The sequence below is a fragment of the Dermacentor albipictus genome, chromosome 5 (genome assembly GCF_038994185.2).
Source record: "Dermacentor albipictus isolate Rhodes 1998 colony chromosome 5, USDA_Dalb.pri_finalv2, whole genome shotgun sequence".
In the NCBI taxonomy this organism is placed as follows: Eukaryota; Metazoa; Arthropoda; class Arachnida; order Ixodida; family Ixodidae; genus Dermacentor; species Dermacentor albipictus.
Genome location: NC_091825.1, coordinates 33,775,052 through 33,802,753, shown reverse-complemented (window position 1 = coordinate 33,802,753; position 27,702 = coordinate 33,775,052). Strand labels below are relative to the sequence as shown.

The 27,702-nt window shown below is 49.1% G+C and overlaps 1 protein-coding gene across 1 annotated transcript in view; it reads left to right on the top strand.

Annotated features, from left to right (window-relative positions):
- Window positions 1–20,687: 20,687 nt before the first annotated feature.
- Window positions 20,688–27,702, top strand: part of LOC135908117 (thiol S-methyltransferase TMT1B-like) — a 34,680-nt gene continuing 27,665 nt past the window's right edge. The window contains exon 1 of the mRNA XM_065439872.1: window positions 20,688–20,903. Coding sequence (XP_065295944.1) covers window positions 20,688–20,903 — 216 coding nt within the window. The remainder of the gene's footprint in view (window positions 20,904–27,702) is intronic.

The window sequence follows — 27,702 nt, the reverse complement described above, 5'->3', positions numbered from 1 at the left end:
CTCTTTTTGTCGATGCAACTAGTTATGGATCGGGCAACCGCTACGCTATTGCCATGGTCCATGAGAGCGGCAAATTAATAAACCCGGCGTCACTAAGAACGAGCTCCATTCATGCCGCCGAAGAAGCAAGCATAGCACTTGCAATTACAAAGAGAAGAGGCTCCACGATCTTCTCCGATTCCCGTAAAGCTATTAGGAATTACTCAGCCGGCTTCGTCTCAGTGGAAGCACACACATTACTTGTACACAGTATTGATACTCATAATTACGACCAACTGGATAGCTCACACCTAGTCTGGTTTGCGGCTCATCAGGGCCACTCGGTCAGCCCCAGTGGCTGCAATCCGAACGAGCAAGCTCACTCTGCTATGCGAGATCTCACATGCCGCGCATCAGATCAGGAACTGCTCCAGGATGACTGCGGCTCCTACAAAGACCCACTTACTACTTTTCACGAGATCACTTCACACTATAGGAACGGCAGCAGGTTTTTTCCTCCCCCCCCCATCAGTGCACCATTATATAGTGCTTTATTACTTAATTCTATGATGCCGTTTCCTGCGTGCTGTACATTGATATCCTGATGTACCATTTTTGTCATGTCATTTTTGCGTTTTTTTTTTCTCTTTTTCTCTTTCATTGTATTGTATAGCATAATACTGTTTATTCGATGCCATAAGCTGCTTACATTGATGTATGTAACCCCCCCACTGTAATGCCTAAATGGCGCTGTGGGTATGAGAGTAAATAAATAAATAAAGAAGCTCAACCGAGCTCAGGCAGTCACATTAAGAATGATTCAAACTAAATCTTATCCCACACCTTTTGTGCTTAACAAAATTGACCGGGATTTTCCCGCGGAATGTAAAAGTTGAGGACAAACTCCGTGTCTATTTGATCATATGTTCTAGCTGTGCCCCAACCAAAGGGCTTCAGATCTCAACTGTGAGAAGGACTGGAGTCGGCGCATATCCAGCGAAGTCCTCCAAGATCAACTCCTGGCCGTCCGGAGAGCTCACGAGATCGCGAAAGCCTTTGTCCTACCGGTGCCTACGTGGGCGGAGCCACTGTCTTAGCCTGGGGGCTTGTGCCCTCGGACCCTAGTTTCTCTGGACTAAAATAAAGTTCTTGCCATGCCATGCCATGTCCAGAATAGAGCCCCTAGTTTACTCATGCAAAATGAACACCTTCTCAGAAAATAGTGAAAGACTTGTGCTTGCCTTTTGTCGTTAGGAAACCTGAAAAACTTTGCTGAACTGTAAATCCCGATGTTTAGACACCACAGAGCCTCAGAAAACATGTGATGCCCCAATTTAGCCATCGTATTTATTATTGTGGGGTTTTAAGTGCCAAAACCACTTTCTAATCATGAGGCACGCCGTAGTGGAGGACTCCGGAAATTTAGGCCACCTGGGGTTCTTTAACGTGCACTTAAATCTAAGTAAACGGGTGTTTTCGCATTTCGCCCCCATCGAAATCGGGCCGCTGCCGGGATTCGATACCGCGAGATTTAGCCATCTTCGTCTATTGCTTGCTAGACCAGGTTTCCTGCGTCATCTGTTCCTTGGACGCTTGATCACGCTTCTCTGCCTTACCTTTCCTATCTTCGTGCCTTGTACGACAACCGAAGCTGATGACCGAGCGCAAGCCAACTTGTGATATTGCTGAGCGAGTGGCAAATGTGAACAGAGGGAAGCTGGACGGATGCATGAAGTCAACCACATCCCGAGCTTCGCCCGATTTCAAGTTCACAAAAATAGAACTAAGAAATGGCTAAAGAGAAAATAAGGTTATTTGCCGCATGCTCAAATATCTTCTGAAAACTTGGGCATGACAGGAAATGTGAACATTCACATCTATTTTACTTCGTTCCAGGAAGTCTTAGGATAACCGCCAACCGCAAGGAGCGCGCGTGTTCCTTGACACTGAAGGAGAGCTCAACACTTTTCGAAGCGAGATCAAGATGCCTTAGAACACGCACCTATAGAGCGAGATATAAGAAGGAAGAAGAAGCATGTGCTTGCTGCAGTAAAGCTAGAGAGATGACGGACCGTGTTTTATTAGAACGTGAAGACGTCTGCCCAGCGATCGATTTAGGCACCACTGGCTTCTTGAAGCCCTTGTGTTCAGCGAGAGCAAGGGAAAGGTAAACATATGCGCAACAGAGATTAGTAAGAGGCGATAGGAAGATTGGTGGAAGAAAAGTATGGAAATGCCAAAAAACGGAGACGTACAAAAGCAAAATTCACAATAGGGGGTCAGAAAATTTGGTTATGGGAGTTCATAGTGCTTTCTTTCTTTTTTTTACCTAGGTAGGACATTAGGCAGTATAATAGCAATGGCTTGGTGGCACAACTCACAGCGCCGTTTCAAAGGGGACGCTCATACCATCCATCCATCGATCCATCCAACCATTCATCCATCCAGCCATCCACTGAAACTATCACTCACCTTCCGGGGGTTTCATTTCATTTAATATCATTTATTTTATTTACTCGCAAGGCCGTACAGGTATTACAGAGAGGAGTGGCAATAGAAAAAAAGAGAAATGGCTAATGAGGCAGCACTTTATCACAGATAGCCGACTTTAACACATCATGTTCTGTGATAGTGACGATGAAAGCGAGAAGGCAATTCCTGTGTTTACTTGTTTTCCGGATGAAGGCTTCGAGGTATACATTGCTTTTACACTGACGCACCCCATTCTTCATTCGGTGATCAATAGGGAATGACAAATGGCTTGGAGGTGAAAAAAGTGTCATTTTTAGGTCATTATTACTGTAGTTAACTTTATGAAACAGGCATAAGCGGGAAATTCGACATCTAGTAGAAAGAAGCGGTAAGTCAAGATTTGGCTTCATGCCAGAAACGCTGGCTAAGCGATAGTAGTTAGAGAGGATAAACCTAGCTGAGCGGTTTTGAACTGATTCTGAGGACTGTATTAACGAGATATTGTACGGGTCTCATATCGGTGAAGCGTACTGGAGTTTAGAACGCACGAATGTTTTATATAGTAGTAGTTTCAACGGAACGGGAGTGAGGCGGAAATTCCTCCATAGAAAACCAAGGGAACTCTTAGCTTCGTTAACATCATGGGTGATATGTTTCTGCCATGACAGGTTATTAGTGATATGGACGCCTAGATACCTTTAGCTGTCTACAAACTGAAGAGGGCAACCGTTACGATCATAGCCCTGAGAAATGGACTGGTTCATCTTTCGAAACGCCCTCATTGCTTTACATTTGTTAATGCTTAGTTTCATAAGCCATGTATTACACCAAGAAGAAATTTTGTTTAGGTCTGATTGAAGAACCGAGAAGTCAGACTCATTAGAATTACGCAGTACAGAACGCAGTCGTGTGCAGAGTCTTATGTTAGAAGTAACAGAATCAGGCAGGTCATTATTATAAATTAGAAAAAGAAGAGGCCCAAGGACTGACCCCTCGGGAACACCGCATGGCCGAACACCGCATGGCATTTAGTCTCATGATCATTAATAGAAACGTACGGTGTTCTATCTTGCAAGAAACATTCAATCCACTTAAGCAAGCCACAATCTAGACGGAATCAAGACAGTAATAGTAGTCGATGTGAGATGGCATCGAAAGCTTTCGCGAAATTAAGGAAGATGCAGTCAATAACTGAAGCTCGATCTAACGCGGAAGAGAAATCATTAGTAAAGGTTAATAATTGATTCTCACAAGAATAATTTTTGATAAAACCATGCTGCAGTGACGCTAAAAAATTATTAGACTCGAGAAAACTAACGAGGTTGCAGTCGATTACGTGCTCTAATAACTTGCATGGTACAGAAGTTAAGCAGATCGGCCGGTAGTTAAAGTGGTTATGTATATCACTAGATTTGTGGTCTGGAATTACCGAATCACCTTCGCCGTCTTCGAGTAGTCCGGAAGTGTTGAACTGTGAAAAGACTGTGTAAAAGTATATAAGAAAACAGATGAATACGCTACAGTACCCTTAAGGACTTTGTAATTTATGGTATCAACACCTGCTGATGAGGAAAGTTTAGCTTTTTAATCAAATTGTATATGCCATCAACGTCGCTCGAAATCGGCTCCATATCAGTGTACGTAAAGGCGCGAAAATGTGTTGTTCAAATGTGAAGATAGCGAAAATGTGTTGTTAAAAACCGTTGAGCAAAGCTCACGGGAGACAGGAAATCCAGCGTCAGTTTTCAGAACAATTTCTTTAGGTTTGCGTGCGTTGATAACGTTCCAAAAGTTTTTAGGATTAGTTGTGAGAAGATGTGGTAGTGTTTCAGAAAAAGTAATTCTTGACTGAGCGGATGGCCATATTAAATTCAGATGTGATAGCCACGTAGGCAGCTTTTGCTTTGGTTTTCCCAGGCAGCTTAAAGCATCGAAAAAGGCGTTTTTTCTTGTTAAGCCGCCGTTTTAACACAAGTTAAACCAAAGAGCTCGATTGCATGGAGAGAGAGAGAGAGAAAGAACTTCATGTAGTCGCCTGCAGAACGGCACCATTACTAAATGGCGCCGCGACGCGGGCCCTGACGTCTTCTCAGCGGGTGGTCTCTACTCACCTCCAGCGCGTGTTACCCTCGCGGTCCGTTGCCCTGAGGGGCAACGTTCCGTCGGTTTCGCTGGGCCTTTGTCTTTCAAGAGCCGCCGAGACCTGCTGGACGGCCCAGGTTTGGCTTTCGTGGCCGTAGCATTCCGCCGCAGCTGCGAGTCGCGGCGGTATCGTTGTACTTGCCGAAGATACATCGGAGAACTTGGTGCAATCCCATAGGATGTGCGTCAGGGTGGCCCTCTCCCGCTGGCACATGCGGCACACAACACTCACATATAATTTCGGGTATAGATAAGTCATTAACACTGGGGTGGGTAAAGAAGCAGTTTGCAATTGTCTGAACAGCACCGCCTCCGCTCGGCTCAGTCCCGGGTGCGGGGGTGGGAAAGACCTTCGAGCCAGGCGGTGGAACTGTGTAAGTTCGTTGAACGTCGTCATGCAGTCCTTGGCACTATACCACGTTGGACGGGCAGTTGCAGCGGCGCGGTTGGTTAGCGCTCGCGCCACTGCGTGTGCCGTCTCGTTGTGGTTATCGTGCTTCTCTGACGCATCGTTGCCCGCGTGCGCCGGGAACCACTTGATTCTAACATACCTATTATCTCGTTGCAGGTCAGCCGAGCACAGAATGCGCACAGCCTCACCACACACTTTGCCCTTTGCATAATTCCGCACTGCAGTTCGCGAATCGCTCAACACCGTCTAGCACCCGGGGTTGGCAATGGCCAGGGCTATGGCCACCTCCTCCGCCTGACACGCCTCGCGGACCCTTAAGCTCGCCGCTACCCTCGTCGCGCCGGACGACGCCTCAATGACGGTAGCTACGAACGCCGCGCAGTCTCCCTGGTATTCTGTCGCATCCACGAACCTCGCGTGCTCGTCCTTGGCGTGAAAGTCGATGAGGGTCTTGGCCCTCGCCGCTGTTCTCTCCTTGTTATACTCCAGGTTCATGTTTCTCGGGGTGAGGTCCACCCGAATCCGGCGCCGGGTTCCGTCCGGGACAGAAACGTCGCTACTCGCCTCTTTCTCTCCGGGCGTGAAGCCCAAGTATTCAAGTATGCGCCTGCCGGCTTCGGTCATAGAGAGCCGCTCCAGCTGGGTGGTCCGTTGCGCTTCCGCAATTTCCTCGAGCGTATTGTGTACCCCTAGGCTCAGGAGCTTGTTGGTGTTCGTATACTCGAATAGTCCGAGCGCCGCCTTGTAAGCTTGGCATATCAGGGCGTTGATCTTATTCGTTTCACATTGCATCCAGTTGTGCAAGGCTGCAACGTAGGTGACGTGGCTGATTACGAAGGAGTGCACAAGACGAATCAAGCTTTCCTCCTTTATCCCGGCCTTGCGGTTAGAGACCCGTCTGAGACGTGGTAATCTTCGCTGTAAGGCGGGAAATAGTCTCACCGTTGCCCCATCTCTTGTCTATTATCATGCCGTGCACCCGGATTTTGTCGAACTCCGGGATCACGTGGCCGTTCCTCGTCACGATCTTGATGGCCTCGTAATCCCTCGCTTCGCTCTTGTTACGTCTGACGTACTTCGGTGGTAACACCAGCAGTTGTGACTTGCTCGGTGAGCAGATCAAACCGGAACCATTCAGCTGGTCTTCGATCGCGTCGACGGCTTCTAGCAGCGTGCTCTCAATGTGAACGTCGCTGGCTCCCGGAACCCAGAGCGTGATGTCATCGGCGTAGATTGTGTGCCGGACGCCCTCGACGAGAGAGAGTCGCTTGGCCACCCCGACCTTAACGAGGTTGAATAACAACGGTGAGATGGCCGAGCCCGGGGGGGTCCCGACGCTGCCGGGCCTCTTCTCTTGGAGGCTTAGATCGCCGGCGCAGAGCTCGGTAGTCCGCCCCGTCAGAAAGTCCTTGATGTAATTGTACGTTCTTGCGCCCATGTTGAGTCTGGACACCTGGGCTAGGATCACAGAGTGCTTCGCCTTGTCGAAGGCGCTCTGCAAGTCCAGCCCCAGAATGGCCTTGTTGTCTTTCGTTAGGGTGTCATCGTCAATGATATCTTTCTTCAACAGAATCATCGCGTCTTGGGTGCCGAGGGAACGGTGAAACCTGATGATCGTGGTGGGGTATAGTCCCGACTCCTCCAGGTAATCCTGCCACCTACAAATGAGCACGTGTTTTAACACCTTGCCCACGCAGGACGTGAGCGAGATGGGGCGGAGGTTGTCCGTGTTCGGCGGCTTGCCTGGTTTGGGGATGAGAATGGTCTTGGCAGTCTGCCACTGCTGGGGCAGTGACCACGCACTCCAGCACTTGTTGTAATAACTGGTGAGGTTTTCGACGGCCACATCGCTGAGGTTCTTGAGCGCTCTGTTCGAGATGTGATCCGGGCCGGACACCGACTTCCTGTTTAGTTCGTGCAGGGCCGCTCGAACCTCCTCGACGCTGATGTCGCGGTCAAGCTTCTCGTTCGCATGACCGCCGTATTCGGGATGCCTTTCCGTAGGTGTAACCGCAAAGTACTTGCTGTTTATGCGTCTGATTACTTCGGTGTCCCCGTTTTCCTGGACTGCTCTGTGAATGATCTTTGCGAGGTGGTCGCGTTGGTGGGATTTTGTTTTAGTCTCGTCGAGCAGATGCCACATCAAGTTCCAGGTTTTGCCGCAATGCATCTGCCGGGCGCGATTCAGCTCCGCCACCTTCTTCCTTAGGCGGCGGTTTAGTCGTTGCTTCTTCCACCTGTTTAGGATAGATTGCGTTGCTTCGAATAAGTGCGCGAGGTGGTTGTCAACCTTGTCGACCTGCTCATCCGTTTCTATGATTTTGGTCGCCTCTTCGACGTTCCCCGCGATGTGGGCTGACCATTCTTCTATGTTTTCGATTTCCTCCATCTCCGTTGGTAACAGGCCACGGAAGGCATCCCAATCCGTAAAACTGTTTTCTGGTGTCCTCCGAGGCCTCGACCACTTCCGGTATGATGACCTCTACGATGTAGTGGTCGCTGCGGAGCTCTGACCCCGTGTTGGGCGAGGAGATATTCCCCTTCTCGTCGTTCTTCACGAACGTGAGGTCCGGCGTCGTATCCCTGGACACAGAGTTACCAATCCTTGTAGGATCAGTCGGGTCTGTGATGAGGGTGAAGCCCAGGTCTAATGTGTCTTGGAACAGGTCTCACCCTTTGGCCAATTCCTTGTTATATCCGCATGCCGGGTGTGCCGCGTTGAAGTCCCCGCAGGCGACGAGCCTGTGACTCCCCGCCATGGTGCTGGCTCTGAGAAGGAGCGTCTTGAATTTTTGTAGACGTTAAGCAGAAAGGTGCTGTTCTTTTGTTTCTTGCCCGTAACGACCTCGATAACAGTGTATTTAATTTTACTATTGCGCAACTCGTGCTCAATGAAGGTGAGTCCCTTGCGAACCAATGTGCACATCCCTCTACCACCGCTGACCTTCGGAGACTTGGCTTATACCCGGTAACCGGGTAGCGACACTGCATCAGTGCGAGTCTCTTGTAAGATGATTATATCGGGCTTGCCTGCTACTTGTGTTATGTGTTGCTGCAAGACTGCCTTCTTGCTAGCGAAACCGTTATAGTTCCAGTGCCAGGTCATGAGACCCTTCACTGCTGTAGTTGTTGCTGTTGCTGGAGGGGCCATCATTGTTGCTGATCGTACTGCTGCGTTATTTGCTGTACTGCGTTCGTTAACTGCTGACACGTCCGCTCGATGGCTGCGAACCTGTCGTTATTCATCTTGGTGAACGTTGTCTTAATATAATCTTCGAGCCCGTCTAGGTGTTCGTCCATTTGGTCGACCATATCTTTCAGGTTGCCCACCCGGTCGTTGAGCTTGCGCTCCTTCAGGTTCTCGTTCGCTCGTCTCTTGGGTGCCGGTTCCTTCTCAGCGGATGTTGATGGTACAGCGCTGCTGATGCTGGGTGTGGGTTCACATGATACCGTTTGGGGCACTTCGTTATTGGTGGAACGGGTCGTCAGAAGCTTCTTGATTTCCACGATCTCGTTTGCCATCTTGCTAATAGTGGCCTCTTGCCTACTGACTTTTGTCTCGAGCTCGTTGTTTTTGCGCCTGAGTGCCTCGTTGGCTTCCTGCAACGTCCTCATCGCCTCCTCTTCCCTCGTCTTGCTGTTGGTGTTGCCATCGATGGTCTTGCTTGTGCTAATGGTCTTCGTCGTTGCGGTGGTCGTTGCGGTATTGGAGGTGGTGGTGGTGGTGGCACCCCGCTGTGCTTTCTTGGCACCATGCCTTGCTGCATCGGCCCAGCTCACGCGGTCACGTGACTACGATCGCTTACGGCTAAGGCTACCCTGTCTACTCTCGCTTGCCCTGCGGTTCGAGACGGAACGTGACGCTCGGCGACCAGCTGGGCTGGCAGGTGTTGTGGCTGCTGACATCGGCGATGGAAATTCCTTAACTCTGAGAGATGCTCGTTGTTGCTGCTGCGCTTGTTGTTCGGCCATCTTGTGCTCCCATTGTCTCCTTGTGACAACATATGGGACCTTGAATCTATTCTTGCAAACCTTGTCGCTGGTCAGATGTGGCCCTCCGCACAATCTACAAGGGGGGGTACATCTATGGTCTTCCTTGGGGTCAACGGCCCAGCAAGCAAAGCAAGCCCTCATGTGAGATTTTGGACAAACGTCGCGGCGGTGGCCCACCTTTCCGCATTGCTTACCTACATCGAATTGTTTTCGATATAGGCTGCACTTGGTGAGAACGGGACCATAGCACACGTAATTCGGGACCTTCAGGCCCTCGAAAGCTACGATGACTGTGGTGGAGCTACCAATCCTCTTCGCGCCAAGTGCCAAGGGATTTCTCGAGTTAACAATGTTCCGGTCGATTGCGGCCATGGAGTCCTCTATTGGATACCTCTAATAACGCCTTTGACAGTGCTATATGGCGCGGCTTGATATGCGCCAACAACGTGTTCCTTGCCACCAATGCAGATTGATTTTATCTCGGCGTAACGTGAAGCACGTATATCGTCGGGTGTACTCACCACCATGATGTTTTGTTGCAAGTTGGGGTAGAAGGTGTCCGCTGCTCCGACCTCCCTTGATACGTTCGTCGCCGTCATGATGGCTGATGCCACGCTGGCGGTCTGAGTCCACGCGATGTTAAGGCCTCCCCGAGGCCACACTATCACCTTGGTCTCCTCCCTCGGTAGAGCGTCCGGCATCCTTGCTGCCCTCGTCACCGAAGCTTTGCCATTCCTGGCAAAGTTCTTCGTCGTAGGTCTTGACTGGCGAGCGGCAGTCCCCTGGCCGGCCAAGGTCTTTATACGCCGGCCTATGTGCCACCAGTCTGCATCATCGTTGAATTCCTAGGAAGAAATTTCTTCCCCTTCAATTTCAACACACATCGGGCTAACGCCGGAATTCGCCGTGTCCCGAACAATGGACGTCTCCATCTTGGTCGACGTGTTTGTATAGCCTCCGCCTGAAGACGACGGCCTTTCCTCGCAGAGGTTAGGCCTGTCTATGGGGAGATCCAAGCTGCTCAATTAGGCTTAGTGGAACGGCGCCGGCCTCCATCGAAAGTCCCGGGAAATTGGCGAAAAATTGTACCTTTTGGTAGCCACGGGTACCGGTTGATGACCCGCACTGTCACAAACACAATGGCAATATTTATTAAAAATATTTAGCACTACAAAATTGGTCATAAAATCCGGAGCCGGTGTGAGCACGTCAGCTCATACCATGGCTCATTGCATGGAGATAATAGGCGAGTCGGAATATATTTTTCAATTAGTGTTTTAACCTTGCTTTTGAAAAGAAGCCAGTCTTCTGTGATAGACCTTTCCCTCAACTGTGGAAAAAAGAAATCGGGAAAGCTTTGTAACTCGCTATTAATCGAGGGAAAATCTGCTCTACTGTAGTCACGAATTTTCATAATATGTTTTAGACGCTGGGGCTAGCGTAAGAGGATTGCAAAATGAATCACGGAATGATCGCTTAAACCAGTTATAATTGATAACGAAGAAATTGAATCAGGAAATGTGGCGAAGGCGAGATCAAGGATGTTGGCAGGAATTGCAGTGACATGGCTAGGCACTTTAGCAAACTCGGTGAGGCCAAAGATACAACATATATCAAGAAAGCTTGAACACTGGGATGAGGATAGAGTCACTGATGGGAAGTCAACAGCCCAGTCAATGGCAGGGAAATTTAAATCACCGAGCAAGAACATTGGTGTTGCTAGATATTCAACAACGATTTGGTTAAGACCGTCAAATAGTTCGTTGCGAAATGTGGATGAGCTAGTGGGTGGTCGATAGCAAGCGCCAAATTTCACGTCTCTCTTAGTCCTACACTATAGCACAAGAATTGAATCGGCGAAGGCACGTGTATATCAAAAGTCGGGATATCAGATGAAACAGCGATCAAGGTCCCACCGCCACATTGTCCTATTCGGTCATTTCTATAAATATTGTAAGCCTGACAGCACGCGAAATGTTCCCAATTTTCAATTTTATCAGAAAGCCAGGTCTCGACTCAAACAACAATATCTGCATTACACGGGTCGTTCATCGCAGACAGGGTATCGCACTTATTCATGATGGAGCGGATGTTAGTGAACAGCGCAGAGTAATCATTGTCATGCCTATTTTTTACGGCAGCGCGATGCTAACTCGAAACGAGGGTGGGGTATTCTCAGGGAAATTTATTGCGCTGCTGCCTACATTTCCGCTGGCCATAGCAATACTGTTCCGCTAAAGCTCATAAACGGTATCCGCTTGAGAGCAATACATGTAGCACGTTTTGTTTATGAACAATTTGTTGTACCTCAGATGACACCATTGACCGGGGGACTTCTCAAATGCAATAAATTTATTCCTAGTCATTATAGTTGCCCGACAGAACTCTTTGTGAATGGACACCCCGGATCCTTTCAGTTGCTTTTTGTGTTAATATGTTTTTCTTTTTTACTTTAGATGATGCCAGTTTCACTACCACTTATGGACATTTGTTATTTATAAAGGCACCTAAACTATGCGCACGCCCAATTCGCGCTTCGGGTAATTGCAGCGCGAAAAGTTGCACGAGAATTGAATGAACTTTTTTTCTGTTTCCGTCCAAGTTTCTGAGGTACTATCGGCCATAGCAAGAAAATCAAGTTACCTCACCTTGACCTGTCCTCAAGATCATCCAGACAAGATTGTACCGATGCATTCTCACTTTTGATCATCATCATCGTCATCATCATCAGCCTGGTTACGCCCACTGCAGGGCAAATGCCTCTCCCATACTTCTCCAACTCCGGTCGTGTACTAATTGTGCCCATGTCGTCCCTGCAAACTTGTTAATCTCATCCGCCCACCTAACTTTCTTCCGCCCCCTGCTATGCTTCCCATCCTTTGGAATCCAGTCCGTAACCATTGATGACCATCGGTTATCTTCCCTCCTCATTACATGTCCTGTCAATGCCCACTTCTTTTTCTTGATTTCAACTAAGATGTCTTTAACTCGCGTTTGTTCCCTCCCCCAATCTGCTCTTTTCTTATCCCTTAACGTTACACCCATCATTCTTCTTTCAATAGCTCGTTGCATCGTCCTCAATTTAAGTAGAACCCTTTTCGTAAGCTTCCAGGTTTCTGCCCCGTAGGTGAGAACTTTTCATGGTTTCGGTAATAATGCCTCGGATATAACCAGGATTCTGCTGAGTGTCAAGTGCAACAACTTTCTCCTCTACGCACGGTAATCTGGCATTTATGCTTGTAACATGCTTCTCAAGTAACTTTTGTATGGCTTTCACTTCATCAAGATTTGAGATTAGCTCAGCGTGACGCACATCCATTTTAGTATCAAGAGGGTTAATGGCCCCGAAAAGCAGGTTAGTGCTGCAACTGGGATCAGGGCCAGGGTCAACCTCAATGAATCCGGGTATCACAAGCAAATTTGTGACATGTACACAGTCGGTAAATAAACATCACAAAATGTCCGGGCATGGGACGAGCAGCAAAGCACGATTGCTAGAGCGCTTACAGTAAAGGGAAGTCGAATTACCGAGCTGGATGTAAAAGAAGAACTGTTTTAGCAACAACTGCACCATTGCTGCCATCCTATGCCCTCTCGTAGCGCTCTGTATAAAAACAAGGCTTTATTTTTAGGCATAGTCACAGGTTGTACCCCGCCACAGAATACTGCTGCCCGTAAACTCCAATCGAACAATTTGTCATTTAATTTTAGTTTTTTATAGACAAGGGTGACTTTATCACCATTTTCCCTTTCGGTTTTGCGTGACTGCCAAAGCCTACTACGTATGGAACGAACAGGTGCTGAGAAACCTTCAGAAATAGACTGTGTTTCAGTTTAACACAGTTTAGAAGTACGCACATAGTTTCAGTTAAGTTATATAAAAATGGAATGACAGGGCAAACTCGGTTTTCTGTTTGTTTTACCTATACGGTAAACACGCTGTATGATTGAACGTCCACTAAGCTTGTCTTTAAGAATGCAGCTTACGTCCGCCTGCTTCAGATCAGTTACAGTTTCTATACCTTGTTCTGTGAGCCCGTAGATGAGGACATCTTTATATGGGCATCTGTTTTCTAGCTCATCAACTTTGTCTCCTATTCACGTGCACCGATTGCTTACCGTCGGTGTCAACTTTTTCTCCACGCTTGTGCCGGTGCTGATGAGATGAGTAGAAATAAAAACAGCACGAGTTGAATAGGGCGCCGCAGAGGCGGGGCGTGCTTGCAAAAAAAAAAATTGGCTCTTGTGGATATTCTGCATGCCGCAGACAACTTCCATTGGGCGCATCTACACCCATATCGGCTTAGTTACCGTGTGTAAAACACAACCCCTGATATGACATGTACATAATTAAAATGCCGGCTGCACGCAACGGAACTGCATTCCAGAGCAAGCAATGTAATCAGAACTGACCATTGTAATAATTCGAATCGCAGTGTGCCATGGTTCGAACCGAGATCATAATCCGTGATAAGACATAATTGCAGTGCAACAATTGTGGATAACAATTCATAGTACAGCTTGTGGAAACGGAGCAAAAGGATTAAGCCTATTTCATAACAGGCTACATATAATTCTAAGGGATAGACAGATGCACACTGAGCCTGTATGGTACCTTAAATTTTAAGAGAAAGCTTTCCCACAGGCCTAATTCAGACTTTCAGATTTTAATACTTGTAACATGTGAAAATGCTTTGATGAGAGTACTCTGCTACACTGATTTTAATAAAAGTTGTTGCAATAAAGCGAAAAAATAGTTTCTTGTGACTGTAGGAAGCACAATTTAGATGTTATACCTTAACCGTTCAGAATGAAATTTAACATTCGTAACTTTCACAAAAATGGAAGCACAATATTTACAAGTTCCTAACTCTGCACAAAAAAAGAGCTGTGAGATTTCCATAAACTGCATCCGCTAGGGCGTCAAAGAGGACCTATTTGACATATAAATTAGCAGATCACACCAAATTCTTGCAATATTTATCAAGGTTTAGGAATTGTTTTATTCCCAAATAAAGGTATTGTACTGTAAAATAGGGAGCAGTGGGACTGTGGCTAGGAGAGAGACAACGACGACGAGAAAGACCAACCTTGTTTCGGTGCTCGGTCGGCTAAACTACCTCTCGCTGCTCCAACGTTTCTAGTCGCGAACGCTTGCTGCTCAAAGTGCTTCGCGACATTTGGTGGAAGGTGTTGGACATTTGGTGGAAGGTGCTGGAAATGGCCCCACTAATGATAATAATAATAAATTGCAAACCTGGAACTCCGAATCCGGACGATCCCTGTCACATCTCCCATGCCTGAGGAGACTAGTCCTACCGCGCCACCCATGGCACCGCCTCCAGTCGTCTGTCCTGGTGCGCCACGCCAACGGGATCCTCCCATATTCAATGGCACTGACGATCATGACGTAGAGGACTGGCTGTCCTCATACGACCGAGTGAGTGCCCACAACAAATGGTCTGAAGCCGACAAGCTTGGCTACGTCACATTCTACCTTTCCGGGGTCGCCCATCTTTGGTTCCGCAACCATGAGGCTGACTTTTCCACCTGGTCAGCATTCTGAACGGCACTTCAAGAAGTATTCGGTCGCCCTGCTCTGCGCAAACTTCGGGCTGAACAACAGCTTCGCTGTCGTGCCCAACAAAAGGGCGAAACTTTTACGAGCTACATTGAAGATGTAGTTGACATCTGCCGGCGTATAGACTCAAATATCACCGAAGATGACAAGGTCAAGAACATCTTGAAAGGCATAGAAGATGACGCCTTCCAAATGCTCTTGGCAAGGAATCCTCGGACGGTGCACGACATCATAACACTTTGCGAGAGCTATGAGGAGCTGCGCAAACAGCGGCTTTCTGCGCACCGAGCTCTCGCTCCGGACGTCGCGCTTTCAGCTCTGAGTGATGGTGTCATTTCTACTGCTTGCAGTTTTGAAATTTACGACAGAATCAAGCAATTTGTACGAGAAGAAGTGGCGCGCCAACTCTCTCTTCTGCCAGTCGCTCCAGCCTCAGAGCCGTGCTTCTCTCCAGATCTCCGTCACCTGATACAAGAACAAATCGCTAACGCAGTACCACTTGTTCATCAACCGCCTCCTACGCCGGTGCCACTTACGTACGCTGCCGTTGTCGCTAATCCAAGGCCTCGTTCTGCAGGTAATCGATCCAAACTTACCAGCGCCTTTCCCTCACCTCTGCAAGCAGCTGCAACATATTCTCCTGCCCCACCCCCCCCCAGCAGCTACTGGCCGCCACAGGAGCCCATGCGCCCACCTCGCCAATATTTCCAACAGTCTACGCCCGCTGTTCTCAATCCATGGCGCACCCATGACAATCGGCCTATCTGTTATTCCTGTGGCCTACCTGGGCATGTAGCCCGGCTTTGACGCCGGCGTGGACGGTATCCTTCGGATTCTCCGAGGGCACAAAGTAACGGTTTCGACTCTCCGTCCCGTTCTGCTACTGCCGCTCAGCCCTTCGAAGCCTCGTCTCCTCTTTCCCGACCCTTCAATACCCATCGGTCTCCGTCTCCCCGTCGGCGTTCTCTGTCGCCACTTCTCCGTCGTCCTGAAGCTATCCGACAGGAAAACTAAGGACCGCAGTTCCGGAGGCAATAACTGCGATCTCAGCGAACTCCTCAAGACCTCATTTATTCCCTGCGAACGTCCTTGAAGTTTATGCAGAAGACATTGCCGTTCATGCGCTTGTAGACACGGGAGCAGCAATATCAGTGATTTCGGACCAGCTTCGTCTTACCCTTAGAAAAGTCGCGGCATCTTATTCAGACATTTCATTACGTACAGCGAGCGCTGCGCCGATTGATCCCTAGGGAAGAGTACCGTGCGTGTTGTTATAAGCGGCGCTTTATACCATATTGAGTTCGTTGTTCTGCCTCGCTGCTCCCATTCCATGATTTTAGGATGGGACTTTCTGTCCTCTCATCACGCCGTTATAGATTGTGGCCGTGCTGAACTCGCGCTGTCGCCATTCGGCACCAACGTTTTTGAAGATACTGATGACACTTCCAGTCGTGTGTTCGTCACCGCCGACACCGAGATTCCTCCATACTCTGCCGCACTTGTACCCGTTTCCTGCGCTGGGTTTTCCGACTCCACAGTTCTTTTCACGCCGTCTAAGCTTGTTGCTGGCCGCCATCCTTTCTTGCTTCCTGTTGCCCTTCTTGCCATTCGACAAGGTTCGAGCGCACTTTATGTATCGAACCTGTTTCCTTGCCCTGCTAGGCTGCTCCACAATGAGTGTCTTCGTTATGCCGACGAAATCGAACCAAGCTTCCTTTACGATGTGCCTGACGACCCGGCTTCTCCTCCGGTTGACGCTCTGGCCCTTCAAGTTTCTCCTCCCACGCCGCCGTGTGACCCAACATTTTACCAGAGTATTGATCGCAACCTCACTCGAGCGCAGCACGCCCGGATCGTCCATCTTCTAGACCGCTTTCGCACGTCATTCGACCTAAAACAATCTCGCTTAGGCCGTACTTCCACTGTTGTCCATCACATCGACACCGGCAACCGTGCGCCTTTACGCCACAGGCCGTATCGTGTATCCGCCACGGAGCGTAGCGTGATCGCTGAGCAAGTTGCAGACATGCTCCAACGCGGCGTCATACAACCTTCGCACACTCCCTGGGCTTCTCCTGTAGTGCTGGTAAAAAAGAAATATGGCACAATTCGCTTTTGCGTGGACTACCGGCGACTTAATAAGATGACACGCAAGGACGTTTATCCGCTACCCCGTATTGACGACGCGCTAGACTGCCTCCAAGGCGCTGAATTCTACTCATCCTTAGACTTACGATCCGGGTACTGGCATGTGCCAGTGGCGGAGTCAGACCATCCGAAAACGGCCTTCATCACACCTGACGGTTTATTTGAATTCACCGTGATTCCATTTGGCCTGTGTAATGCGCCTGCCACATTTGAATGAATGATGGACAACATCTTGCGCGGCCTCAAATGGCAGATATGCCTGTGTTACCTGGACGACATCGTTATCTTTTCACCGGACTTTCCTTCCCACTTACTTCGACTTGAAGGCGTCCTAAAGTGCATCGCCGATGCTGGCCTCCAGCTTAAGTTGAAGAAGTGTCACTTCGCTGCCCGGCAGCTGGTCATCCTCGGCCATGTCATGTCGAAAGAAGGTGTACTTCCTGATCCGGCGAAACTACAAGCTGTTGCCCAGTTTCCCCGACCAACGACTTTGAAAGAACTGCGCAGCTTCATTGGATTAGCGTCATACTTTCGCGGTTTCATCCGCAATTTTGCCGCTATAATAGCACCTTTAACGCAGCTTCTTCATGTGGGCCACAACCTTTCAACCTGGTCACCGGATTGCGATGCCGCCTTCACAAAGCTGCGTCGTCTCTTGACGTCACCACCAATCCTGCGCCATTTCAACCCCAGTGCTCCAACTGAAATACACACGGATGCCAGTGGCGTTGGCCTTGAGGTCGTTCTCGCTCAGAGAAAGGCTGGCTTCGATGAGTAAGTCGTTGCCTTCGCCAGTCGTGCACTCGCTAAATCTGAATCTAGCTATTCTGTCACAGAAAAGGAATGCCTGGCTATAATTTGGGCCATAACCAAATTCCGTCCGTATCTTTATGGCCGCCCGTTTGACGTCATAACTGATCACCATTTGCTGTGCTGGCTGTCATCCTTAAAAGAACCGTCCGGTCGTCTTGCTCGATGGGTCCTTCGACTGCAGGAGTATGACATTCGCGTACTGTATCGTTCTGGCCGAAAACATTCGGATGCGGATGCCTTGTCTCCTTCGCCACTAACAGACGAGGCTAGCTTCCCGAACGCCTCATTGTCCGAGCCTTCTCTTGCTGCCACGGACATTCTTCTGGAGCAGAAGAAAGACCCATGGATTCTGTCCATGCTGCGTTTTCTGTCCAGCCCATCGACACCCACTAACACTCGCGCATTACGTCGCCAAGCATATCACTTCTCCATTGGCGACGGGCTCCTGTACCGTCGCAACTACCTCCCGGACGGCCGCAAATGGTTGCTTGTCATCCCGTGACACTTGCGTTCGGATATTTGCGCAGCGTTCCACGACGATCCCCAGTGCACGCATGCAGAGGTACTGATGTCATACGCACATCAACGCCTTCGTTACTACTGGCGGGGGATGTTACGATTCATCCGTCATTATGTCCGCTCCTGTTTTGCTTGCCAACGCCGCAAAGATCCCTCTCGTCGTTCAACCGCCCCATTGCAGCCTTTGCCTTGCCCAGCACGTGCTTTTGATCGAGTAGGCATCGACATTTATGGACCTCTGCCAACCACATCAGATGGCAATCGCTGGGTAATCGTGGCCATCGACCATCTTATGCGCTATGCGGAAACTTCCCTTTTGGGCAGCGCTTCTGCACGTGACGTCGCCTGGTTCCTCCTGCGCCACATCATCCTTCGCCACGGAGCTCCCAGGGAATTACTCAGTGACAGAGGCCGAGTCTTGCTTTCCGACGTCATCGAGGCTCTCCTCAAAGGATGCCGCATCATTCATCGCACCACTACTGCGTATCATCCGCAGACTAATGGCATGACCGAGCGCTTGAATCGCCCTCTTGGTGACATGCTGGGCATGTACCTTGCATCCGACCAAACCAAATGGGACCATGTTCTACCTTTTCTGACCTACGCTTACAACACTGCCACGCAGACTACCACGGGATTTACGCCCTTCTTTCTCCTGTACGGACGCGAACCTTTTTCCACAATGGATATTATCCTTCCGTACCACCCTGACTTCACGGAAACAACTACCCTATCCGAAGCTGCTGCACACGCAGAAGAGTGTCGCAAGCTTTCCCGTATATTTACGTCAGAAGAACAGTAACGCCAGAAGCACCACCGAGAAAGTCCCAATGCTCCTGTATCCTATGCTCCTGGCTTGCTAGTGTGGCTTTGGGTTCCAGCCTCTACCACTGGACTGTCACCGAAACTCGCGTCGAAGTACCAAGGCCCATACCACGTGATCAAACAAACGTCTCCAGTGAACTATATTGTGGAACCCCTCGAGCTACCTTTGGATCATCGCCGTCGTGGACGCGAAATTGTGCATGCCCAGCGTCTCAAGCCCTACTATGATCCGCCTGTGCTGTCTTACCCGTAGGTCACCGGGACGGCTTCCTTTTCCGTGGGGGAGATAACTGTACTGTAAAATAGGGAGCAGTGGGGCTGTGGCTAGGACAGAGACAACGACGACGAGAAAGAACAACCTTGTTTCGGTGCTTGGTCGGCTAAACTACCTCTCGCTGCTCCAACGTTCTAGTCGCGAAGGCTTGCTGCTCAAAGTGCTTCGCGACAGTATATTTAAAAATATTCTTTTATTCAATACTTTTGTTCCTTGTAGATGTATCGTTAGATGGAAGTTGCACAACCACCACACGATTTTTGAATACTGAGTAGGGAACTTATAAATTGGGCAGATGAGGTATCTTTCTTTACCAATTCTTAATATCTTAATTTAATATTTGCAACGTAAGACCCTAGCTTGTACCCATTTTCTTCAAATGCAACTAAACTCATCGAAATTTGGCGTAGTGGTTGTGCAGAAAACAATTTATCCTTTGCTCTGTATGCCGATGGGAGCCCATGACCTACAGCTTTCTTAAAGGGCAGTATGAAAAACGCAAACATATTTGGGCAGCACAGGCACAAAAATTGGCAGGAAAGTTTAGGCACAAAGCAACAGAAAAGAACCTGATAACGAGGAGATGTGTTATTTGTGTAATGAGATTTCGATGAGAAGGCTCGGTATTATGGTAATTTTGTTATGCAGAATCATGACAAACTTTGTGACCAATACTTTGTTCAAAAATGTTTTGTGCCCGCTGCCAAGCCTGGAAATTATAGAAAATATTTATTGCAGTTATTACTGGCTGCGCAGTTGTATATACGCAATGAATTCATTTATTCCCTAAGAGCCTGACACGGGTTAGCCTACTTAGCGTGCCATAGAGCGCCTAAATATTTGAGTTTAGGCCATACTAGTGCCTGCTGAAGCAATGTCTACCTAGAAATTGGAACCTTGGTAATGTTTCGGCTCATATGGCGAAGTTCGCGAACGAGTTCCGATAAAATTTTGTCGACATCAGGTTTCCGTAATAAGCTTAATCTTATGCGTACCTAAATGTCGTTGTAAGGAATAGTCAGCCGATGAATCAGCCAACACAGCATTATTTCTGAGATACTTCAACTTGAAGACACATTTCCGAGTTAAACATCATGTAAATCGATTTTCATTCACCAGAAGAGAATTAGTGCATAATAATGCCAATCACAAAAAAGAATTTAAGATCGAAAGTCATGCTCTCTATAAATATTGCATGACCACCGTGCTCAATCAAGCGCGGGGAAAGTTTTGCAATAATACGACCTCTCATAGGCAACAGCTGCCACCAATCCCTTTCCCGTCGCGCAGTCACCTGACAGGTGAACGGGGTTATTTATGTGCGATGTTGAATAAAACGCACGCGTGCAGTGAAGGTGTGTGCAGTGGACAAGATGCGGTTGCTCTGGCAGCTCTGTGGCGTCATGTGGATCACATTGATGCTCACGTTCGGAATCATACTCCTTCCAGCATTGCTAGCGTCCAGAAAATTACGTCAAATGTACTTCGTCGTTTTGCTTCGTGTCGGAAACATCCTTTATGCAGACGGCATGGCTTCAGCACGGCGCGCTGCGCTCAAGCCGCTGCACTTCTTGGAGTCACGTGATCCCGCGCTCCAGAAAGAAGGCGCTCTCCGGGTGCTAGAAATTGGCGCGGGTGCAGGAGCCAACTTTGAGCACATCACAAGAAAGATTAAGTACACCAATGTGGATCCCAATCCAGAGTTCTGCGGTGTCTTCTTCAGAGAGCTCAAGCGCTACCCAAAGGTATACACATTCCTTGTTAGACGTACAGAAAACTGCTCAGCGAAATGAAGCCGAATATATGCGTTAGCCACGGCTTTGGAGGTTAATACTTAGAAAACCGCAAAAGAAGCGAATATATAGGGTTTTAACCTGTCGGCTAAGTCTACCCGTTAACGCAATACCGGATTACCCGAGTGACGTACGGCAGATCCAAAGCTGGTAGAAACATTTTGGAACACTTGGTCCAGCTTATTTACTTCATGTGTTTATTTAACGCAACTGTCGATGCCACTGGGGACCATTACAGGTAAGGCATGTGCGTGGGAAATCCTAATACATTGCATATCTGTGTGTAAAAATGTGGTAAACGTGTACATAGGTAAACAGTATGACACTGAGAAATAACCAATGCATAATTATAAAGTTACGAATAATAAAAGCTGTAATAAACCACAGGGTTCACTTTAGAACGAGAAGAAAGGGGTTACCCGGGGCCCGATATTTGAAAGAATCATGTCATGAGAAGCCAACACAGACACCAAGGAGAACATAGAGGAAATTACTCGTACTTACTAATATAATTTAAGAAATGATAAATTATTGGCAATGAAAGTGAATGAAAAAACAACTTGCCGCAAGAGGGTAACGATCCCACGTCTTCGCATCACACGCGTAATGCGAAGACGTGGGACCGTAACCCCCCCTTTTCTATGATAAACAATCAAAAATCTCATCCATGAAGCCACTAGTGGGATCCGTATGTGGTCTATAGTCACTAGTTCGTGAACCTAGAGATAAAAGCGCTAAGACGAAGTTGTTGTGTCGGTCTCCCCTGCATGAGCAACACAGACGCCAAACAAAAGCTTTATTGCATGGAAATTACTGCCATACGCGGCTCCAGTACAGCGACCACCTGCAGGGCACTTTTAGTGGCCGGATTGTCGAGACCACCGAGAATCACGCGTACTGAATCTACCGAGTTCTTCGGCGTTTTCTGAACGCTTTCCTTCTCAGTGAGTCCGTCTCCTTCCTTGTCCGTTCTGTCACCGGTTTCATTGGCCCTATCATTCTTGTCTTCATGGTGCAGAGGACCACTAGGGCCCGTTGTCATAGCCGTGGGTCCAGAGGGTAGCAAAGGCCACTCCATGTCTGTATTAGTGTGTGGACAGGAATATTCGCCACAGGCTCTCATTGACCTTGAATTAGGAGTTGCATCCTAGCAGTTCTTGAACTAGCGGAACTTGAACTAACAGTTTCGACCAAATTAGCGCTTACCGTCTTCGGTGCACGCACCGGCAAAGGCGGTCATGGCGCGTGCGCCCCGTCATGTAGTTCTTTTGAAATGGCTTTGTGGCGCTTCTATCGCGAGCGTTGGCCACTTTGGCGAATAGACTGAGCAGCCTCCTTCCATAAAGATTGGTCTCTTGCCACTTTTTGAAGAAGACGAGCGTCTTGTTTCATTTTCGGGCACTTCTTTAATGTCGCAGAAGGGTTGAAGTCTGGGCTAGTTGGTACATAATTGAAGGAAGAAAGTCAAAAAACACAAGGACAAGAGGAGAGGTTCACACCACAATGACTGGACTATCAACTGAGTTTTAATAGAATCGGTGTAGTGCCAGCAAGGCCAGCAGAGCATGCGCAACCGCATCATCGCTAATCACAGAGCATGAAAAGACAAGAATCGCTTCTATCGTGACCCACCTATAAATGCAAATTCTTTTTCAAGTAAGCGCACCGAGGTTGTACTAACGCAGTCGTCACCTAATAAACTGATGTAGTACGCTTCCAGGATTTCTCGCTCTTCTCTGCCCTTGCCCCTACCAGGAATCGTTACATTGCTGAACAAAGGGTAACAACCACATTCATTGCAATGGCGAGGCAAATTTGCACCGTTATCTCACCCCAGGGAGCACTGGTGCCCACGCAGATGGTCATTATTACATCAACCAGTTTGGCCTATGAGTGAGTGAGTGAGTGAAACAACCTTATTTCGTCCACTACAGACGTAAGCGAACTCCACGTCACCTGGCTAGGCCCACTCGGGGACCATGAGGTGGAACGTGACGGCCCTCTCGCGAGCCCTCTGGACTGCCAGGATTTGAGAGGTCTGATCCTGCGTCCTAATTAGCTTCATCGTTTCCTCTGGAGTTAAAAGGGGGACCGGCAGGGGCGCAGCCCCACAGGACATGTTCGAAGACCGCATAATCACCACACAGAGGGCAGTCCAGGGTTGGGAACCGTTCAGGGCACATTGTGTGTAGCGCTGCGGGGCTCGGGTAAGTGCTTGTTTGCAGAAGTCTGAGAGTGACTGCCTGGGCCCTGCACAGCGAGGAGTGCGGGGAAGGTAAGAGTCTTCTTGACACATAATTATATTTGCAGATTTCGTTGTACGAGCAGAGAGGCTCGGGTCGCCCTGGAGAGGACGCGTTGCCCAGCGCACGGTCAGTGAAACCTCGTGCAGCCGAGTGCGCCTCCTCGTTGGGGTTGATCGAGGCACCCTCAATGGTTCCAATGTGCGCAGGGAAACACGCCAAAGGGTGATGTTTCATGTCTTTGGCACTTTGGATGATACGTAGGGCCTGGAGAGCCACCATTCCCATCTGAAAGGCCCTGACAACGGCCTTGGAATCCGAATAAACCGTGTCATGTACACTGCCCGTCAATGCAAGAGCAATAGCAACCTGCTCTGCAACGCTGGAATTAGAAGTGCGGATGGTAGCGCAGCTAAGGATTTTAGAAGCACAGTCGATGACCACTAAGGAGAAGGCCTCTTCTTGAACGTACGAAGCAGCGTCTACGAAGCATGTTCGGTCCTTTTTCAAGCGGGCACTGGCGAGCAGACCTTTACCCCTGGCTCGTCTTCGTCCTTCGTTGTAGCTGGGATGCATATTTCATGGCATCCGGTCTATGTAAATCTTGGACCTTACGTCGCTGGGCAGCTTCACAGCGTCGAGACTGACGACCGTGGGGTTACGTCCCAGCTTGCCAAGTATGGCTCGGCCCGCTGGGGTACCGGAGAGTCTGACAAACTGGGAAAATTCTTGGGCTTGAACGATTTCTTCGAACGTCTTGTGAATTCCCAAATTGAGGAGGTCTTTTGTGTGCGTTCGGATGGGAAGGCCGAGGGCAAGCTTGAAGACTCTTCTGATTAGGGCACTGATAATGTTGCGCTCCGATACGAGCCAGTTGTGCATAGCCCCTGAATAAGGGAGGTGGCATAGCACGAAGGCGTGGATAATCCGGATCAGATTGTCTTCCTTGATTCCGCGGTACCTTTTGGCGATTCTTCAGATCAGGTCGAGGATGCTTTCGGTCTTGGAACAAATGCGTTTGAGGGCGGCTGCATTGGCCCCGTTCGACTCGATAAACATTCCTATGACCCTGATAGTGTCTACCTGCGGTACTGGGGTGCCCTTACAGGTGAATAATGTAATCTGGCTCTCTGTTGCTGGCTTCCAGGACCGGTGTGAACCGCCTCTGGGCCTCTTGTTGTAGAAAGGCATCCACCGACATACCACATGCATTCTGGAAGTTTACAGCACTGTAGTGATCAATAAGTTCACGCACAGCTACAAAGAGCCTTTCTAGAGCTCTTGTCCCTTTATGTGTCATCCACTGTGGTTTAATTCAGAGCCTCCCTGTTCCTTCAGAAAAAAGGAACATGTGTTGGCTCTAGTGCTGCTCCAGTGCTTTCCCAGATATTTTTAGCAAAATTTGACAGGAAACTTTAAGGCTTCCTTCAAAACAAGCGTGTATGCAAATTTTTTAGGTATGCGGATGATTTTTTAGTACTTTTAAAGCTTTTACCAAATGACACTCTACCCGCAGCAGTAGACGATGTACTCACTGCTTTTAAAGCTTCTCCACGCACTCTTAATTTCTCTAATGAACTTCCTAACAATCATTCTATCAGGTTCCTAGAACTGCAACTAACATTCTTTGATGACGGGCATTTCTGCTGGCTGTTTTCACCTAGGGGCAAGAAAGCTCTTTTACCATTTGGATCTGGACATTCAAAGATTGTAAGAAGAGGAATTGCAATGAATTGTTTCCGCAATGCACTCGAAAGAAGCTGTCACCACGCTATTAAAAGTAGCTTTGACGCACAATTCTAACGTTTCGAAGCCGCAGGGTTCCCTCCACCCCTTTTGAAAGCGGTGGCTGAATCGCTGCTTCAGAGGCTAAAGAAGGAACGTATGAAGCTGGTAGATGGTGGGGCAACTGCACGTAGGGAACTTGAAGTTATGCCGTATGTGCATAAAGTGAGCCACATCAAGAAGGTTACCGCCAAGCAGGGAGTAAGTGTTGTGTATTCTGCCCCTTGTGAGCTTCCGAGTCTGTGGTCGCACATTTCTCGAGCCAGGGCAAAGAACCACGTTTCCGCAACGCAACATGAAAACCATTTTACGGCATGTGCTCCAGGGGTTGTCTATAAGTTCCCTCTCGCATGCGAAAGATTTTACATAGGCCAAACTGGTCGATGTATTAATGAGCGCCTGCGTGAGCGCCACTCGTCCCTGGGGTCAGATAACGGTGTAAACTTGCCTCGTCATTGCAATGAATGTGGGTGTTACTTTTGTTCAGCAATGTAACGATTCTTGGTAGGGGCAAGGGCAAAAAAGAGCAAGAAACCCTGGAAGCGTATTACATCAGTTTATTGGGTGACGACTGCGTTAGTACAACCTCGGTGCGCTTACTTGAAAAATTTGCATTTCTAGGTCGGTCACGATGGGAGCGATTCTTATTTTTCGTGCTCTGTGATTAGCAGTGATGCGGTTGCGCATGCTCTGCTGACCTTGCTGGGACTACACTGATTCTAATAAAGCTCAGTTGATAGTCCAGTCGTTGTGGTGTGAATCTCTCCTCTTGTCATTGTGTTCTTTACTGGTTTTTTTTCCTTCAACCTTTAAATTCGCTTCGTGATAGCCAGTACAGATGGGACATTTAAATGAAGACGCGTCACAGTCGTTGGTATTATGCTCTCCGCCGCAACGCGAGCTGGTGACTTCACTTCTAGGAATAGCACTCACATGTTCTACCTTTAGACATTTCCGGCATTGAAGAGGCCTCGGAACAAATGGTCGTACAACGTGGATCACGTAGCCCACTGTGGCATATGTTGGTAATGTCAAAGAAGCAAGTATTACCGTGATACATCGGGAGTTCGCCAAGTGGTGAATCGCAAGAATGCGCACCCATCACGTCAAAATGTTCTTGAATAATCCCATATTTAATTTCCAGCTCCACGTCGGAGATCACAGCAGTCGTTGCCTCCTTGCCGTACGTAATAAAGTAATATCACACCTAACTGTGGAATGGCGTATGACTTTTCCAGTATTTCGGAATTTTTCACATCTATTGTCAGTACGCCATTGCGAGCGTTGATCCTGATGTGGTTGATTTGTCCAGGGGCCGCACATTGAAAATATTTCGTTAGTAAGTGCCTGCTGAGGGAGTTCATGCTTTGTGACGTCGAGAGCGGCCCGTCAGAAACCATGTAGGATTCCTGCTCACTCTGATTCTATAATGTCGCCTCAGTCGACATATGGTGCATCTTCATACGGCGGCCCGTGGCTACGGTGTACTCGCTGCCCGAGTCCATGACTTCTGGCGTTGAGCTCTCCGAGGAGTCGATCTTGTCAGAGCACGTCGTGTGTGTGTAGTGATTTTTGAAGGAGAGGAAGAGAGAAGTGCAGTGCCGTAACTATCTCTCAGAGGAGGACACCTCAACAGCACTGCACAGGGAAAGGGGAGTGGGGAGAAAAAGATAAGGGAGAGAAGGAAAGGAGGGCGGAAAAAAATAACAAGAAGGTTGAAGAAGCAATGCGGGGCTTACAACCGCGCTCTCAGATGCGTGTCAGAACAAAAGTCAAGTAGGGCAGGAACCACTTTCTTGACAATGGAAGGGTGGGCTGCCGGAAAGAGAAGAGCTCCCTGCGAGTCACAGGGCAGTCCTACACGACGGTATGATGCAAAGAGCGCAGTGCGCTCAACATCGAAGGCCGGGCGGCGGAGTAGAAGGTGCTCAAGCGTCTCCTCCTCGCTGCAATCCAAGCACACAGGGCTGCCTCTTCCGTGCAGTCTGTGCATTCTGGCGGCCGTGTTGTAGCAGCCGATGCGCAGCCGAAGAAGAAACGAGCGGTCCCAGCGGGAGAGACCCGCGCGGGGCAGGAGGCGAGGGGGCGTACCTGCAGCAACGCGCGGATCCGGGTGCTGCGCGCGGAGGATGCGCTGTATCGCCATCCTGGCCACGTCGAAACGGGTGACAGAGCTGGCGAGGAGGAAGCGAGTCGAAAGAGCTTGCTTCGCGAGGGCGTCAGCCATTTCGTTCCCGGGCAGGCCGATGTGCGCAGGGACCCATTGAAATGCCAAATCGTAGCCCTGATTTACGAGATGGCGCAGTTTGGATCCCACGCGCTGCACAAGCCGGCATAGTCCTTCCTCAGCATGCACAGAGCCGCACGCGAGTCCGACCGTATCGCGGCAGACGAGACACCGCACTGCTGAAGAAGTAGGTCAGCCGCGAGGTCAATCGCCGCGAGTTCGGCGACTGTCGACGAGGCAGGAAAACGAAGGCGGCACTGTCGAGACGCAGAAATGTCCCGTGCCGTGCACGCGGCAGCGGCGGAAACGTCACTGGACACGGATCCGTCAGTGTACACTAAGAGTCGCTCGCGTAGATGTTCGAAGATCAATGCAGCCTTCTCCTGCTGCATGGCACACAGTGCTGTTTGTCGCTTGCTCTGGACGCCTGGGATGGTGATGTTTACGTCGAGGAGCGGGGAGGCGTGCGGCAAAGGCGGCAGGGGGAGGAGTTGAG